Source organism: Coregonus lavaretus (assembly GCF_964263955.1).
Source record: "Coregonus lavaretus genome assembly, contig: HAP1_SCAFFOLD_2002, whole genome shotgun sequence".
Lineage (NCBI taxonomy): Eukaryota > Metazoa > Chordata > Actinopteri > Salmoniformes > Salmonidae > Coregonus > Coregonus lavaretus.
Window position 1 is genome coordinate 1 of NW_028164183.1, and position 15,929 is coordinate 15,929.

Here is a 15,929-nt window from a genome sequence, read left to right on the forward strand (position 1 = left end):
CTCCTGTCTAGCCGACCCTGTGTCCCAGGGAGCTGGAGTCCACTCCCAACACATATCTATGCCCCCACAGGCACCTGTAGGGGTAGCTACAGATTGTTACACCAGATAATGTGATTTAACAAAAGTTTTGATATCCATTACTGGGAGTTGAAGTTTAAATTAAAATCACTTCCTGAATTGACTACCTTCAATTAGAATTGACCCCAACCCTGGTCTCTTCTCATAGCCTCTGTGTCTAACCGCTATGTGGGGAGACTAAGTAGTTCCAACACAGCACCACCACTACCCCCTCAATGCTGCTCCACGTGTTACCATGCCGTAACAGCAATCCATCCTCCCCTGGACACAGATCCTGCTCTGTTTGTCCATCTTGTGCAACGTCAACCTGTCTGCCTGAAATAATACACTCCCCAGTCCCACTCCACACGACAACAGTTTAAATGGCAACCATGGAAACCAATATTCACACCGGGTGTCCAAGCTTACCATACACGCATTACCTAATACATAACACCAACTCATTTAACACCTGTTGTAGCTATCACAGTGGATATACGTACTGTACAGAGAAACAGCCTGCTGCTGTATGTCCAGGCCAGGCACCGGCTTACCTAAACTCTCTCTCTCTCTTCTCGCCCTTTCTCACTCATCCATCTGTAGTGGAACCAGTGGATGGGAAGATGTGGCCGACGGACAGAATGTTCCCATTAAAGGAGAGAGTGACTCCCTGTCTCAGTCACTACTCCCACACGTCACTGGCTCTTATGGTGATCATCATTAACATCTCACACTTTTTTCCTCCAAAGTTTATTTTTGAATTTTTGGTTTGAGGTAGAGAGACAAACAAGCACAGATAAGACCAGAGGCGAACAAACAACATTTCAGTGGACCGAAAGTGTTTAATTAGTAAACATTTTGTTACCAATTCATATTATCTTCTGATAACAATTGCTGTTTACAATGGTAAAATGAAGAAATTCACAGAGGCCCATTGACATCGGCAAAAATGCACTCCAGACGGATATCACTGCTCTGAATCTCTGAGGACAGTGTGACAAGCAGGGAGGATCACAGGGTGACAAGCAGGGAGGATCACAGGGTGACAACGTCCTGAGGACAGCGTTACAAGCAGGGAGGATCACAGGGTGACAATGTCCTGAGTGGTCTTTTAACAGTTGTGTGGTGTGTGTAAGAGAGAGAGAGAAAGAGCAATACACATTTGGGGTGAAAGGGAGTGAGAAGAGAAAGAGGAGGAGCGAGAGGAGGAGAGGAGGAGAGAGAGAGAGAGAGAAGAAAAAAGGGGGGATGTAATAGGTGGAGCAGGAGACAGTTCTTGGTTGAAATGGAGAGGGAAAGAGGGAGATAATTGTCAGTTTTATACAGCCTGCAGTTTCTCCTTTCATTCATTCTCGTGACCACAGCAGGTGCACTACTATTAACCATACACAGAGGGAGGTACACCTAGTTCTATTTCACTAGTCAACTGGCCATGCAATTTGTTTTTGTTTTTTGTGGATAAAAATTGAACAGGATTGCTACCCCATGAAAGGTAGCTGGCTCCAGATGATTCATTCATTTCAGGCGAGTGAGAGGTGTGTGACCAAAACAAATCACTGATATGACACCTGCTGTTTGGTTCAAAAACAACTTAGAAAAACAGGCTTATATAAAGACCCTGCTTCTCCTAACTAATTCATTCTCACATGTACGCACACACACACACACACACACACACACACACCACAGGAGGCTGCTCAGGGGAGGACGGCTCATAATAATGTCTGGAATGGAGCGAATGGAATGGCATCAACCACATGGAACCCATGTTTGATGTGTTCGATACCATTCAATTTATTCCATTCCAGACATTTCTGAGGCCATCCTCCCCAATTTAGGTGCGAGCAGCCACCTGAGACGCACACATATTCATCCTGAAATCTATAAATGCCCACCTTGTTAACCTTGATACAGCTGTATATGCGCCTACTAAGGCCAAACAGCCTTTTACAGTGAAGGAAAAAGAGAGGAAGAATAGTTGGTATGGAGAGAAAGAGGATGAACAATTAAGAGAGGATCAGGAGAGGGTTGAGGTAGAGAGGTTTAGAGTGGAGTGAAGAATGGGCAATGGAAAGAGAGGAATGTATCTGATGGGAGATGGAGAGAGCGAGAGCGAGGGGAATACCAACAAAGAAAGATGTGGGTGGATAGATCGTGGAAATGGGGCTGTGGCTAAGTACAGTAGAAACGGAACCCACACTCTGAACTCTTGACCCAAAACAGATATACTGGAAGCTCTCATTACGAAAACAACAACAAATCTCTTAAAACACCACACGCACACAGTCTCTTTCATCTAAACTGAGATGACTCATACACACTGGCCTCCCGTCCATAAGCAAAATTAATCACATACACATGCCAGAATAGGCTAATTAAATTAATATGAAACCAAGCCCAGCCTGACGGAGGATGTGGTTTCAGGAGGCACGTTTTCCTATGCACATGTAAGCTCTCATGGGCTTGGTCTGATTTAAGATCACTAACTGTCTGTTTTTGATAATGTCACTCGAGAAGGAAACCAGAAAGACGAAGTATATAAAGAGCTGTCATAATGGTTGTTGTTTCTCTCTGATGTCTGATTGGCTATTCTTATCTCTCTAGGCACCCAGCATTGTCCCGCTGGCCAGAAATGTGAGAGGCAGATGTTCTCTCCCTCCAATGTTATTTCTATCTGCTTTAATCTGGGCTTAATAACAGCTAATAGACATTCACTCTCGGTTTCATTCCCTCTCCTCTACATGCGGGTATGTCCAGCAGGCCGTTCCTCCCCCTCCCTCCCCCTCCCTCCCTCCCCTCACTTGGCACACAGACAGCCGGGGAGAAAGGACCAGCGGCCACGGTGTGTCTTTGTGGAGTGTGTATAACTGAATGTGTGTTATATCTGTGAGTGTGAGAAGGTCAGTTCTCATACTGTCTGATACCTGTGGCTGCAAAGCTCTCTGAGGCACGAGAGACAGCGCGGGAGATACACACTCAGATAGAGAGCGAGACAAAAAGAGAGTGAGAGATATGAACAAAATGAATAGAACAGAGCATGCAGCCCAATGTCACAACCAGACAAATCATCCTCAATGAATGAGTATACAGTACTGTCATTGTGTTTCTGTCATGTACAGTTCTTTTAGAGTAACAGCAGTAGAGGACAGAAACGGGTAAAGGAGGAGAGGAAGGAAAGTAGAGACGAGGCTGAAGGAGTGTGGCTTGGTCTTATTCTCAAAGGATGCTACTGTAGCCCACTCACCAATAAAACCTCTTACGACATTTAGATTTACATGACATTTAATAAATATACAAGTTTAATATGGAGCTACACACTTATTCACCCGCAGTATTTACAGTAAGGCAGTTACCCTAAACAAAATCAATTAAAGACAATTTAAAAAAGCAAAATAAAAAGGTGCAAAATAACAATGGAAATCATAATCTTCATTATTTATATGAAATGGAATTAAATCAATTAGTTTTGTAAACATATGTTTATTTTGTCCAACATCCATCTGAAACAGAAAAAAACGACAGCTGTGCGAAATGTGTATAAAACTCAAAAGCTGTATTAAAAAAGGCAGGGATGCATTTAAAATGGCATTAGAGAGAAAATCAAATAAAAAAGTGACTTGTTTCTTTAACCTTGGAAGCCATACATGATCATGACTAAAATAACTGAAATAAACCTGTTTCCATCCTCTACTGCTGGCACTCTAAAAGAACTACTGAAAAATATTAAATAAAGTAATAAAACAGACAAGGAATATTTTCCTGCCTCTTCTGGAAACACTCCCTAACGGTAATCTCATCAGCCTGAGAAGCCTTTGTTTGGGAGTCCACTGAATACCATGAAACTACAATCAACTCTTCTTGCAGGTAATGGGCTGTGGTCAAGAGCGTGGTTGATCCATGGTTGAGCCGTGGTTGATCCAACGTTGAGATGTGGTTGATCGAGGGTTGCTCCATGGTTGAGATGTGGTTATGGCCATAGACATAGAATGAATAGAACAGGCTTGGAACCTCTAACCCTGGGAATTTGACTGGTAAACTCATTGGTACACTTGTAATGGCTGCCTGGTGATGAAATAATTTCCATGGTAATGTAGAATATTCATTCAAATTATGCTAACTGATGTGGCTCATACAATGGAATGTGTTTTTTGTCCTGTCAGTTGAGTTGATTCAACAAATCACAGCACAGATTGATGGTACACTTCCTGCTTTTACTTCCTGCTTTGCTCCTATGGGTACACCCGCAATGGCCGCCAGTCCACCCATTATACCATCATTGACAGTAATGGGGACTCCCATTCTATTCATTGTATTTCTATGGTTATGGCACCTCCCACATCACATGTACCTGTTCTTGATGTACTCTCTGTACATGAGTACGTCCTCTCGGCACAGTGCTCTCACCTGGCCGAGGCCAGTCAGCACGTGGCCCTCAAACACCTCCCTGTTGTCCTTGTCCACCTGCGGAGACGACACCTCGTAGATACTGTCAGTCGCAAAGCATGACACAGGAACCCTGAGGGGGGAGAGAGAAAGAACAGAAGAGGAAGGAGAGGAGAGAGGAGAACCTTTTTTTTAAATAGTTAAACTCCTGCTGGATGTAAGTTACTGTGGTACAGTAGCTGTAGGTAGTAGTGATTCATGTGTAAGATGACTAAGCTAAACAGACCAAAATGTGTTCTGCAGAAAACGGACATTTCTTAAACTGAACCGTGTTCCTAAAAGAAGAGAGACAGATTTGGAGATGATTGGGGAGGTATTACTACAGCCCTGGTAATGACTAATATTAACTAGTGTGGAAGCTGAACCCTTGGCATGTTCAGTCATCTACACAGCTCATTAGCTACTTCAGGTTTCTCAAGTCATCCTTCTGGAGGGTGGCCACATCACATCACAACCCCACCCCACACCAGCCTCATGCACATGCCCACTACACAGACCACTTCTTCTCACAGCATTCAACACTACCCTCCTGCTTCAGGAACGTCACAGAATACAGAACATGACAGAAAGAGCAGAGCACTGAGTAAAAGGCCAGTGTTGAGCAATGGGGCCGGCCATGGGGCTAGACTTAACATCAAGTGCTTTTATGACTGAAAAAGAACATGTGGATGTAGAGGTACAATGTGTCTGTTCTGCTTGGAGGTCACAACGCTCTTAACATAAAAGAGCTACACATATCCACTCAGCACACAGTACTAAACTGACTTCTGATAGCGGATGTTGGCTGAGAGCTCTCCAAGACAACACAGTGAGGCATTCTGTGGGTAACTGAGTGATGTACCGTAGTTAGCCTTGATAGAGAAGCACTTGTGACTGAAGTGTTTTGGGTGAGTCAGAGCAAAGCAAACAGTCACAAGTTAGCTAGGATGAACAATACCAGGAAGTGGAGTAGAACTCAACCTAATCGTTTCACATGTTCCACCTTTCCTTCCACCATTTCCTGTAGCAACACTGGTCTTCCTCTTAGTTGTCACAGCACGTTTGATGACCCACTTCCTCTGCAGTAAATCAAATGACTTGCAAGAACATTTCTGTTCTTTGTCCTCTCATTATCACTCTTTCTTCTGGTTCCCCTGTCCCTCTAGTCCCTGGCTGTGGATTGAGTGTGTGTGTTTCTGTGTGGTGTCTGGGAGCCTGAGAGACAAACAGTTGAGGTGTGGAAATGCTCCTCTCCTGAGAGGAAAGAAATGTAGGTGAATACGTGAATAAGAAAAAGGGTGTGAGAGAGCAGACACTAACAAGGTTTCCATCCAATTGGTGACAGATTTTCATGTGAATATTCTAAAATCCTCATAAAAACAATAAGTACATTTTCCAAGCAGAGATGTATTTCTATCAAACAGACTTTTTGCGGATAAAAAGATGTGTGGGATGATGTAGTGCACATAAAAATAACTTTTGTGGTTAAATTCCCACGTACTGAATAAAAAATACAAGTAAATGGGTTTCCATCGCATTTTCAACTAATGATGGTTTTGTCACAAAACATGTTGCGTTATATAGTGAATGTGCCCACTCTGGTCTTGGCACGTGTGCTCTAGCCAACAGCTCGAGCTCAGCGATAGGCCTACAGTGCGGGTAGGGTCCCACCATGAGATTCCTGTTATGGACAAAAGAGCGAGATAATATTTGTTTGTGAAACGGCAGTCAAGTATCGATCGTCATGTCACCAGAATAAGACCCTCAGTATTTGTTGTAAATGAGCATCAGGATCATCATCGTGCACTTTCACCACCCTGTGAAGATCATGATAAGTTATTTAATCTGTAGCTTAATAAACTGCATGGTTTCCTGGGTCGTAGTTGGAGGACCACACAACATATCATCGCTTGACTCCAAGTGTACGTTGATATTATATCAATATTTGCGCATAAAGGTGTTTCAGCTGTCATTTCTCGTATACTTAATTTCACAGACACAAAAAGAACCCACCATGTCTAGAATATTTCATTTTGTCGACATTTGTAAAGTTTACCCGACAAATTAGCTGTTTCCATCAGGCCTGTCATTACATGTTTTATCCAACGAACTTTACTGGCATAAAAAGGTTGGAAGGAAGCCTGGTTACTGAGACACTTCCGAGTGTCCGAAAACATGTTAAAACAAACACACACACACGAGACAAGGCAGGGGGTTTGGGGTAGTCTAGACATGGTGTAGCATCTGCAGCACTACACACTACTGAAAGACGCATTCCAAAAGACGTGCCACAAGTGCAGGTGAGGAGGTCAACAATGCTGACGGCTGGTTCCTACTACCAAGCGCATGTGAGGTCAACACACACACACACGTTTTGCAGAGAAATACATGACCTTCCCTGCACTGCCTGAGAGAAAGAAACCAGCCTATCTAGCGCACCACTGTCCCATGATCAGTCAATTAAAACTCTGATACTGCTTTTCTCATTTTTCTTCAGCATTTCCCACCAATAGTGTGTTTCCGTTCAGCTCAGCCAATGCATGATGGCTCAAACAGATACAGCCAAGCGCAAATGATGAAGAGACTGAGAAAGGGATTTTGGGGGATGTGGTTACATGTCTAACAATAGCCTTGTTATGCAATGGCAGGTACACCTGCTGGACCCGTGACCATGACATGAGAGAGAGATAGAGGGAGGAATGAAGGGAAGGAGAGAGAGAGAGGTAGAGGGGGAGAGGACTAGAAAGAGGGATGGGGTCAGATGATAGAGTGAGAGAAAGAGGGGGAGAGGGATGATCCAAAGCTAGCTGTATTGATGAATCAGTTTGTTTCCCTAGCCACACACAGCTGGGGACTATATCAGGGTTGGATGTCTGGCTGACAGGAGGACTGGCTGACAGGAGGACTGGCTGACAGGAGGACTGGCTGACAGGAGGACTGGCTGACAGGAGGTCTGGCTGACAGGAGGACTGGCTGACAGGAGGACTGGCTGACAGGAGGACTGGCTGACAGGAGGACTGGCTGACAGGAGGTCTGGCTGACAGGAGGACTGGCTGACAGGAGAACTGGCTGACAAAGCTCTCCATAGAGCAGGGTCCTGGAGGGCCGAAACACCTCCGTTTTTCATCCTCTCCTTCTAATCAGGGGCTAATTCAGACCTGGGACACCAGGTGAGTGCAATTAACTACCAGGTAGAAATAAAAAACAGAAGTGTTTCGGCCCTCCAGGACCGGAATTGAAGAACCCTGCCATAGAGAATACAGAGGGTGATGAGAACAACACTCAGCCAGTTTCACTGAGACACTTCACTGACCAACACAGAGGATCAGCTAGAACATTCAACAAAGGACAACACGTGTCCATCCATACCCCTCCACAAAGGGTTAACATATTAATCATACAGCAAATCAAAGAGGGGGGGGGATAAAGGAACACAAACACACGTGAGTGAGTCTGACCCCCTCCCCCTTCTATTCATCTGTATAAGCCCACTCATTTATGTGATCAGTCATACAGGCCTCTCCCTTTAAGAGAACAGTACATCCATGTGCGCAGGGCACCGGCACCTCCATATGTATGCATAAAGCATGGATGGGTCCATGGGGAATGGGAAAAGCCTTTCAGAACCTGGTCTTGTTAGGGCTGTGTGTATTGTCAGCCTTCAGATCAACCTGAACTGGGATTTTTCTCCATTCATTCTATTTCCAGATCTCAACATGTGAATTCAACTTCCTCTGAGATGGATCTCAGAGGTTTCTCTCTCTCTACCCGTCTCTCTCTCCCTACCCATCTCTCTCCGTCTCTTTTGGTGTGTCTCTCTCTCCGTATCTCTCCCTTTCTGCCTCAGATTTTGGAACTTCTGGGTGTGTGTTGGCTGGGCAGTTGACTGTGATCTCTGCAGTGATGTGAAACCACAGCAACACATGGACTCAGTAAATAGACCCCGATAGCCCCCCCACCCCTCCGACACACACACTCCATTTAGAGTCCAGCTAAGAGAGCAGCCATCACCAGAGGAGGGAAAACTAAATATTTTCTTCTCTCTCACTCTGACCAGCATACTGCTTCACCTTGTGCGGCTCTCCTTCGATCCTGTCTCCAGTCTATATTTTTAGCAGCAAAACAAAACAAACAATCTAACCAAACCTCTCAAAAGGATACAGGTACACATATTTCTGACGATATATCATATTGCATTGTTTTGACAATGTCACAATATTATTTTTGAGCAAGTTGGCTGTACCTGCACCAAAACTCTAATATTTTTCCTTCATAGCTTGTTCTTTATCTTCTTTTAAAATAAGGAGCCAATTTGTTTTCAGCACTTTTATTTCCATGACTGATCCAAACTTGTTTTCTCATGACTCTCTCTTGTCCCTCTGCAGCAGACATATGGTGAGCAATATGTTTGGAACATCGAATCGCAATAAAATCACAGTATCGAATCGTAATACACATAGAATCATGAGAATCGCAATACATATCGTATCGGCACCAAAGTATCGTGATAATATCGTATCATGAGGTCCCTGGCAATTCTGAGCCCTAACAGGCAGTGAATGAGAGTGCAAGATTTATTCCTCATTTTACTGGAGGGCCAAACACTGCTCTGGACCTGAAAATCATCCAGCCCATCTAACACCAAACCCACCTCTCCTCAGAGTCTGGAACTGCCTAGAAGGAAAGGACAATGCAGTCAATTCACGTGTTTCTACACTTTCTTTTTGCTTTTGCCCCTTACACTCGTGAAAATTGGCCTATATGGATAGGGCCAAATCGAAATGTTTCTTACAGAAGAACTATAAAAAGCATATGCATGACCATGGTAGCAACACTTTGGAGATTATGGGGAAATGATCAGACCAAAAGGTAAGGACACAACAGTTCACCTGACACAAGGCTGAATCCAAACATTACACTGTTGATTTTATGTGCATTTTACATTTACTGTACTTTTCACAGCATTTGTCAATAACAAAATCTGAAAATACTCTGGATACATTCAGTAACATAATAAGAATATTAGTTGACATTTTGGAGTAGGTGCAAGATAAGAAAAAAATATTACAAGGGTTTGAGTGAGAGGTCTAACTGGAGTCTCCAAGTGTCCACACACCTCTCCAAACTGTGCACAGTTCAGTAATTTCAATGCACTTTCATGACTTAAGGAAAGAGCCTTCAAGGTGCATTTTTTAGCTCTGCCATTGACGAAATGAAGCAAGCACACTTGTAGTTGTTTTGTTTGGAACACAGCCCTGTGTCCACACAATCATACAATTACTGTTGTTGTTTACGCAATCCAAAAACATTCGTTTATAGAATCACAATCTGGATCAGGTGGGTCATTATTTTGAAAGCGTATTGTATTGGCAACATTGCTAGCTAAGTTATAAAATATGCTCTTACAGTGTTAGGCTTTCAAACGGCATTTCAGACAAACAGATTGTAATTTTGGTGCGCATCGAATGGTCATGAGTGCATTCAAGTGCGTATTCCGTGGGACATTTTCTTCACAATAGGACAAACATAGGCTCATTCTGTTCAGGACAACCCAGAGTATAACGCATGTCATCCTTGTAACTGTGGATCAAATATGGAAATGTGAAATACACATTTGGAGTCACGGGTGTAACCCTCACGTCTCATCTTTTAGAACACATCGACTCCTCTCGATTTCCACATTTCCCTCACTCAGACAACAAATGTACAAAAGTAGCATGTTCTTGTTGAGCGCGGTGCTCAAGTTTATAACGACTGTCAGTCAAAACCCATACAAGTGTGCTTGCGTAATTTCCTCAAGCGGAGAACATGAGCGCTGATGTCACGTATAGCATGTTACTGTACAGCCACTGCGTTCCAATTTAGGCGCTTACCAATGACAAAATCTGCCATTTTCAACCCATGTACGGGATGACGGGAGTAGTGAGTGGAAAGGACTACTGGAAAAGGAAATTAAATTAGGATAAATGTGATCATGCTTGTACTGCGAGCCTGTGAGTGTAGTCTGTCCTCGTGTATTATCATCCCCTCCATGCCTAAGTCAATGGGTGAGACAGGTCTCAAGGGGGATGAGGCTGTGGATGGAGGGAGTGGGGTGCCAGGGAAGGAGGGGGAGATGGATAGAAAGCAAACAAGGATCCAGCAGCAGCATTTTGCCGTCCCTCTCTCCCAATTTCTCAAGCAAGAATTTTGCTAGGACTGTCTGGGAGTGGTCTGAGTGAGGCGGGGAAAAACTGAAAACTAGCTGGTATTGGTTTGGAACGCTCTTTCTTATTGGTCTATTAACTAGTGGTGATGTCACCAGGCAGGCCAAAACTTCATCCCACCAAAAAATGCAGAAATGTCAGGGTGCTTTAAAAACAGCTCTCACACGAAAAGGGCTTTATCATAATTTTCACAATTTCACAGTATTATTCCAACCTCAGAGTGTGGAAATATATATAAAACACAGCAAAATCATGTTTTTGACTACACTGGGCCTTGAATATTTTTGGGGGAACAACTTGGTTACCATTGGTGCTTAATATGAGGGTTTCAGTATGAAATATCATATATATATATTTATTTTTTATACACTTTATTTTACTATGTCAATATTTATTTGTTGTAAATGTTTTGGTGCCAAACCGGTGGCAGTAGTGAAAAACGTCAATAGTTGGAAAAGTTGCAGAGTTAATTGAAAATATTTCCATTGTTGATCAGATGCTTTTTTCATCGGGCAATTTTTCTCTTGAACCATATGGTTTATCCACTAGAAACTCATGGACAATATCGACACAGATATATAACAATTAATACTATATAAACATTTTTAAAAAAAAGTTAAAAGTATAAATGACCAAAGTTACCATAGATTAGCTGTTAATTACCAAAATTAGCAAAGATTGCTGTAACCTTTATAAATTACCAGTAGCTTTGCAACCCTATTCCCAGGAGACTGTTAGTCATACGCTTTCATAAGATGGTGTGTGTGTGTGTTTGTGTGTGAGTGTGTGCGTGTGTAGCACACATTACTTTAACACGTGTTGGAGTGCTGGCACTTCTAAACCCCTGGTTCACAGCGCACTGGGGTGGGTCAGAAGTGGGCACGGGAGCAAGAGGCTACACTAATGAGAGGCTACACTAATGAGAGAATAACACTGATGAGAGAATAACACTATTGAGGCTAGACTGATGAGAGAATAACACTGATGAGGAGGATAGAGGGAGGTGATGGACAATAAGAAGAAGAAAGAGTGGGAAGAAATTGTGGAGAGGCAGGCAGCACGAGAGGCAGGCAGCACGGGAGGCAGGCAGCACGGGAGGCAGGCAGCACGGGAGGCAGGCAGCACGGGAGGCAGGCAGCACGGGAGGCAGGCAGAACGAGAGGCAGGCAGCACGAGAGGCAGGCAGCACGAGAGGCAGGCAGCCCGAGAGGCAGGCAGCACAAGCCCCTTTGGGACCACTTAGAAAGGAATGTGTTATTAAATTTTTCCAGAGTCGGCTGAAAAGGCCTGTATCCATCCGTTCATTCGAATAATATTAGACAGTGTACTTCTGTGTGTGTTTGTGTGTTAAACACTCTACTTACACGTTGATGGCGTTCTCCAGGGCTGAGGGTTCGGTTCTCTCCAACTTGTGCTGGTTCTGGCCCAGATAGGCAAACCTGTAGAACGACACAGACAGTGTTTAAACAGCCGATCACCAGGGAGACCCAAACATCACCAAACATTTCAGATAACATAAGCAGCATCACACCTCTTTTTTTTAGACACCACTGTATCAAATATTTAACATTGAATTAGGAAAACTACACTGCTTGTCAAACATCTCATTCCAAACCAAAAGTAACATTGAAAAATAGTCATCAATATATATAAAAACACAGAATCCCAAACACCAAACATAATGTTCATAAATCTGAGTTGACAAAACAGGACATTTCTGGATCTGCTGGACGGGGAGTCGAACTCGGCGCCGTGGACACTTACGACGAAGAATTACAAATAAAAAAAGACAAAACATAAAATTGCTTAAATAGCATGGCTTCTTTGAACAATTCTCCACCCCGCTTTCACAATGGAAACACCAGAAAACACACACTGGAGAAAACCCTTGAATGGGGTCGTTATACATTAATCTATTCTTTGCTACACTGAACAAAAATATAAAACACAACATGTAATTATACTTTTTTTAAATAGAGAAATTATAGAAAATTAAAAACACTTCATAACAAATACACAATGAGTAAGTGTGGATGTGCAGGGGTACAAGGTAATTGAGGTTGATACAGTATGTACATATAACTAGGAATAAAGTGACAGATAGTAAACAGTAGCAGGAGCGTATGTAATGAGTCCAAATAGTTTGTTGATGTGTGCCATGACCAGCCTTTCAAAACACTTCATGATTACAGATGTGAGTGCTACGGGACAATAGTCATTTAGGCAGGTTACCTTGGAGTTAAATAAAGGTATTCTCAAATCAAATTGCACTAAACTGTGAGAATACTTGAGCCTTACTCATCTCTAGAGAGAAGTATATCTACAACTACTGTGTTTCACACTTTTATTGATGTCTCTAATTAAGTCAAACTCAACTTGAGGAATGCATGGTTCTCTATGCATCTGGATTCTGTACGTAAAGTCAGTCCACTAACTTGGCTATACGTGTTTCATGTTATACAGTACCAGTCAAAAGTTTGGACACCTACTCATTCAAGGGTTTTTCCTTATTTTTACGATTTTCTACATTGTAGAATAAGAGTGAAGACATCAAAACGATTAAATAACACATATGGAATCATGTCGTGACCAAAAAAAGTGTTAAACAAATCAAAATATATTTTATATTTGAGATTCTTCAAAGTAGCCACCCTTTGCCTTGATGACAGCTTTGCACACTCTTGGCATTCTCTCAACCAGCTTCATGAGGTAGTCACCTGGAATGCATTTAAATTAACAGGTGTGCCTTCTTAAAAGTTAATTTGTGGACTTTCTTTCCTCTCTTAATGCGTTTGAGTCAATCAGTTGTGTTGTGACAAGGTAGAGGGGGTATACAGAAGATAGCCCTATTTGGTAAAAGACCAAGTCCATAATATGGCAAGAACAGCTCAAATAACGACAGTCCATCATTACTTTAAGACATGAAGGTCAGTCAATCCAGAACATTTCAAGAACTTTGAAAGTTTCTTCAAGTGCAGTCACAAAAACCATCAAGCGCTATGATGAAACTGGCTCTCATGAGGACCGCCACAGGAAAGGAAGACCCAGAGTTACCTCTGCTGCAGTGGATAAGTTCATTAGAGTTACCAGCCTCAGAGATTGCAGCGCAAATAAATGCTTCACAGAGTTCAAATAACAGACATCTCAATATCAACTGTTCAGAGGAGACTGCGTGAATCAGGCCTTCATGTTCGAATTGCTGCAAAGAAACCACTACTAAAGGACACCAATAATAAGAAAGTCACAATTGCTTGGGCCAAGAAACACGAGCAATGGACATTAAACCGGTGGAAATGTGTCCTTTGGTCTGATGAGTCAAAATGTGAGATTTTTGGTTCCAACCGCTGTGTCTTTGTGAGACGCAGAGTAGGTGATCTCCGCATGTGTGGTTCCCACCGTGAAGCATGGAGGAGGTGGTGTGATGGTGTGGGGGTGACACTGGTGACACTGTGGGTGATTTATTTAGAATTCAAGGCACACTTAACCAGCATGGCTACCACAGCATTCTGCAGCGATACGCCATCCCATCTGGTTTGCGCTTAGTGGGACTATCTATTGTTTTTCAACAGGACAATGACCCAACACACCTCCAGGCTGTGTAAGGGCTATTTGACCAAGAAGGAGAGTGATGGAGTGCTGCATCAGATGACCTGGCCTTCACAACCACCCGACCTCATCCCAATTGAGATGGTTTGGGATGAGTTGGACCGCAGAGTGAAGGAAAAGCAGACATCAAGTGCTCAGCATATGTGGGAACTCCTTCAAGACTGTTGGAAAAGCATTCCAGGTGAAGCTGGTTGAGAGAATGCCAAGAGTGTGCAAAGCTGCCATCAAGGCAAAGGGTGGCTACTTTGAAGAATCTAAAATCTAAAATATATTTTGATTTGTTGAACACTTTTTTTGGTGTTATTTCATTGTTTTGATGTCTTCACTATTATTCTACAATGTAGAATAATATGTAGAATAGTAAAAATAAAGAAAAACCCTTGAATGAGTAGGTGTGTCCAAACGTTTGACTGGTACTGTACCTGTGACCTTCGGTTCTGCCCTTTTGCACGGACCACTTTTGGAATAGAGTGAGTGTGTCAGAAGTTTCATAAAGCTGTCTTCTCCCCTTCATCTACACTGATTGAAGTGGATTTAACAAGTGACATCAATAAGGGATCATAGCTTTCACCTGGATTCACCTGGTCAGTCTATGTCATGGAAAGAGCAGGTGTTCTTGTTTGAGCAGCCACCTGATTTTCTGATGAAGCGTAATTTCCCGACTTTTTTTAGTCATGTGATTCATGGTTTAACTTCTCCAAATCAAGTCAGTATGGTATTCATTTAGTTTGGGTGAAGAATGTCTCATGGCAACCAGTATGACGGTGCCACGTTGAAAGTCACTGAGCTCTTCAGTAAGGCCAGTGTGCTATAGGACGGTATGGTTTTCGGTTCCTTCTGCTGCATATGTCGTCCATCCCTCAGTTAGATGGTCAAGGTGACATGCTGGGTGACTTCTCTGTCGACACCAAGCGACTGGTCTACTGATTGTGTTTGTGTTATGGTCAGTCCACCTCCGCTCTCTCCTGGGATCGATGTGCTCAATACATACACTACATGACCAAAAGTATGTGGACACCTGCTCGTCGAACATCTCATTCCAAAATCATGGGCATTAATATGGAGTTGATCCCCCCCTTTGCTGTTATAACAGCCTCCACTCTTCTGGGAAGGCTTTCCACTAGATGTTGGAACATTGCTGCGGGGACTTGCTCCCATTCAGCCACAAGAGCATTAGTGAGGTCAGGCACTGATGTTGGGCGATTAGGCCTGGCTCGCAGTCGGCGTTACAATTCATCCCAAAGGTGTTCAATGGGGTTGAGGTCAGGGCTCTGACCAGGCCAGTCAAGTTCTTCCACACCGATCTCGACAAACCATTTCTGTATGGACCTCGCTTTGTGCACGGGGGCATTGTCATGCTGAAACAGGACAGGGCCTTTCCCAAACTGTTGCCACAAAGTTGGAAGCACAGAATCGTCTAGAATGTCATTGTATGCTGTAGCGTTAAGATTTCCCTTCACTGGAACAAAGGGGCCTAGCCCAAATCATGAAAAACAGCCCCAGACCATTATTCCTCCTCCACCAAACTCTACAGTTGGCACTATGTATTCGGGCAGGTAGCATTCTCCTGGCATCCGCCAAACCCAGATTTGTCATTTGGACTGCCAGATGGTGAAACGTGATTCATCACTCCAGAGA

The 15,929-nt window shown here is 43.3% G+C and overlaps 1 protein-coding gene across 1 annotated transcript in view; it reads right to left on the reverse strand.

The window, feature by feature from the left end:
- Positions 1-3,323: 3,323 nt before the first annotated feature.
- fig4a (FIG4 phosphoinositide 5-phosphatase a) overlaps positions 3,324-15,929 on the reverse strand; it is an 83,119-nt gene continuing 70,513 nt past the window's right edge. Inside the window, exons 23-24 of the mRNA XM_084192312.1 lie at positions 12,050-12,124; positions 3,324-4,573 (exon numbers count right to left, since the gene is read on the reverse strand). Coding sequence (XP_084048438.1) covers positions 4,396-4,573; positions 12,050-12,124 — 253 coding nt within the window. The 3' untranslated portion in view covers positions 3,324-4,395. The remainder of the gene's footprint in view (positions 4,574-12,049; positions 12,125-15,929) is intronic.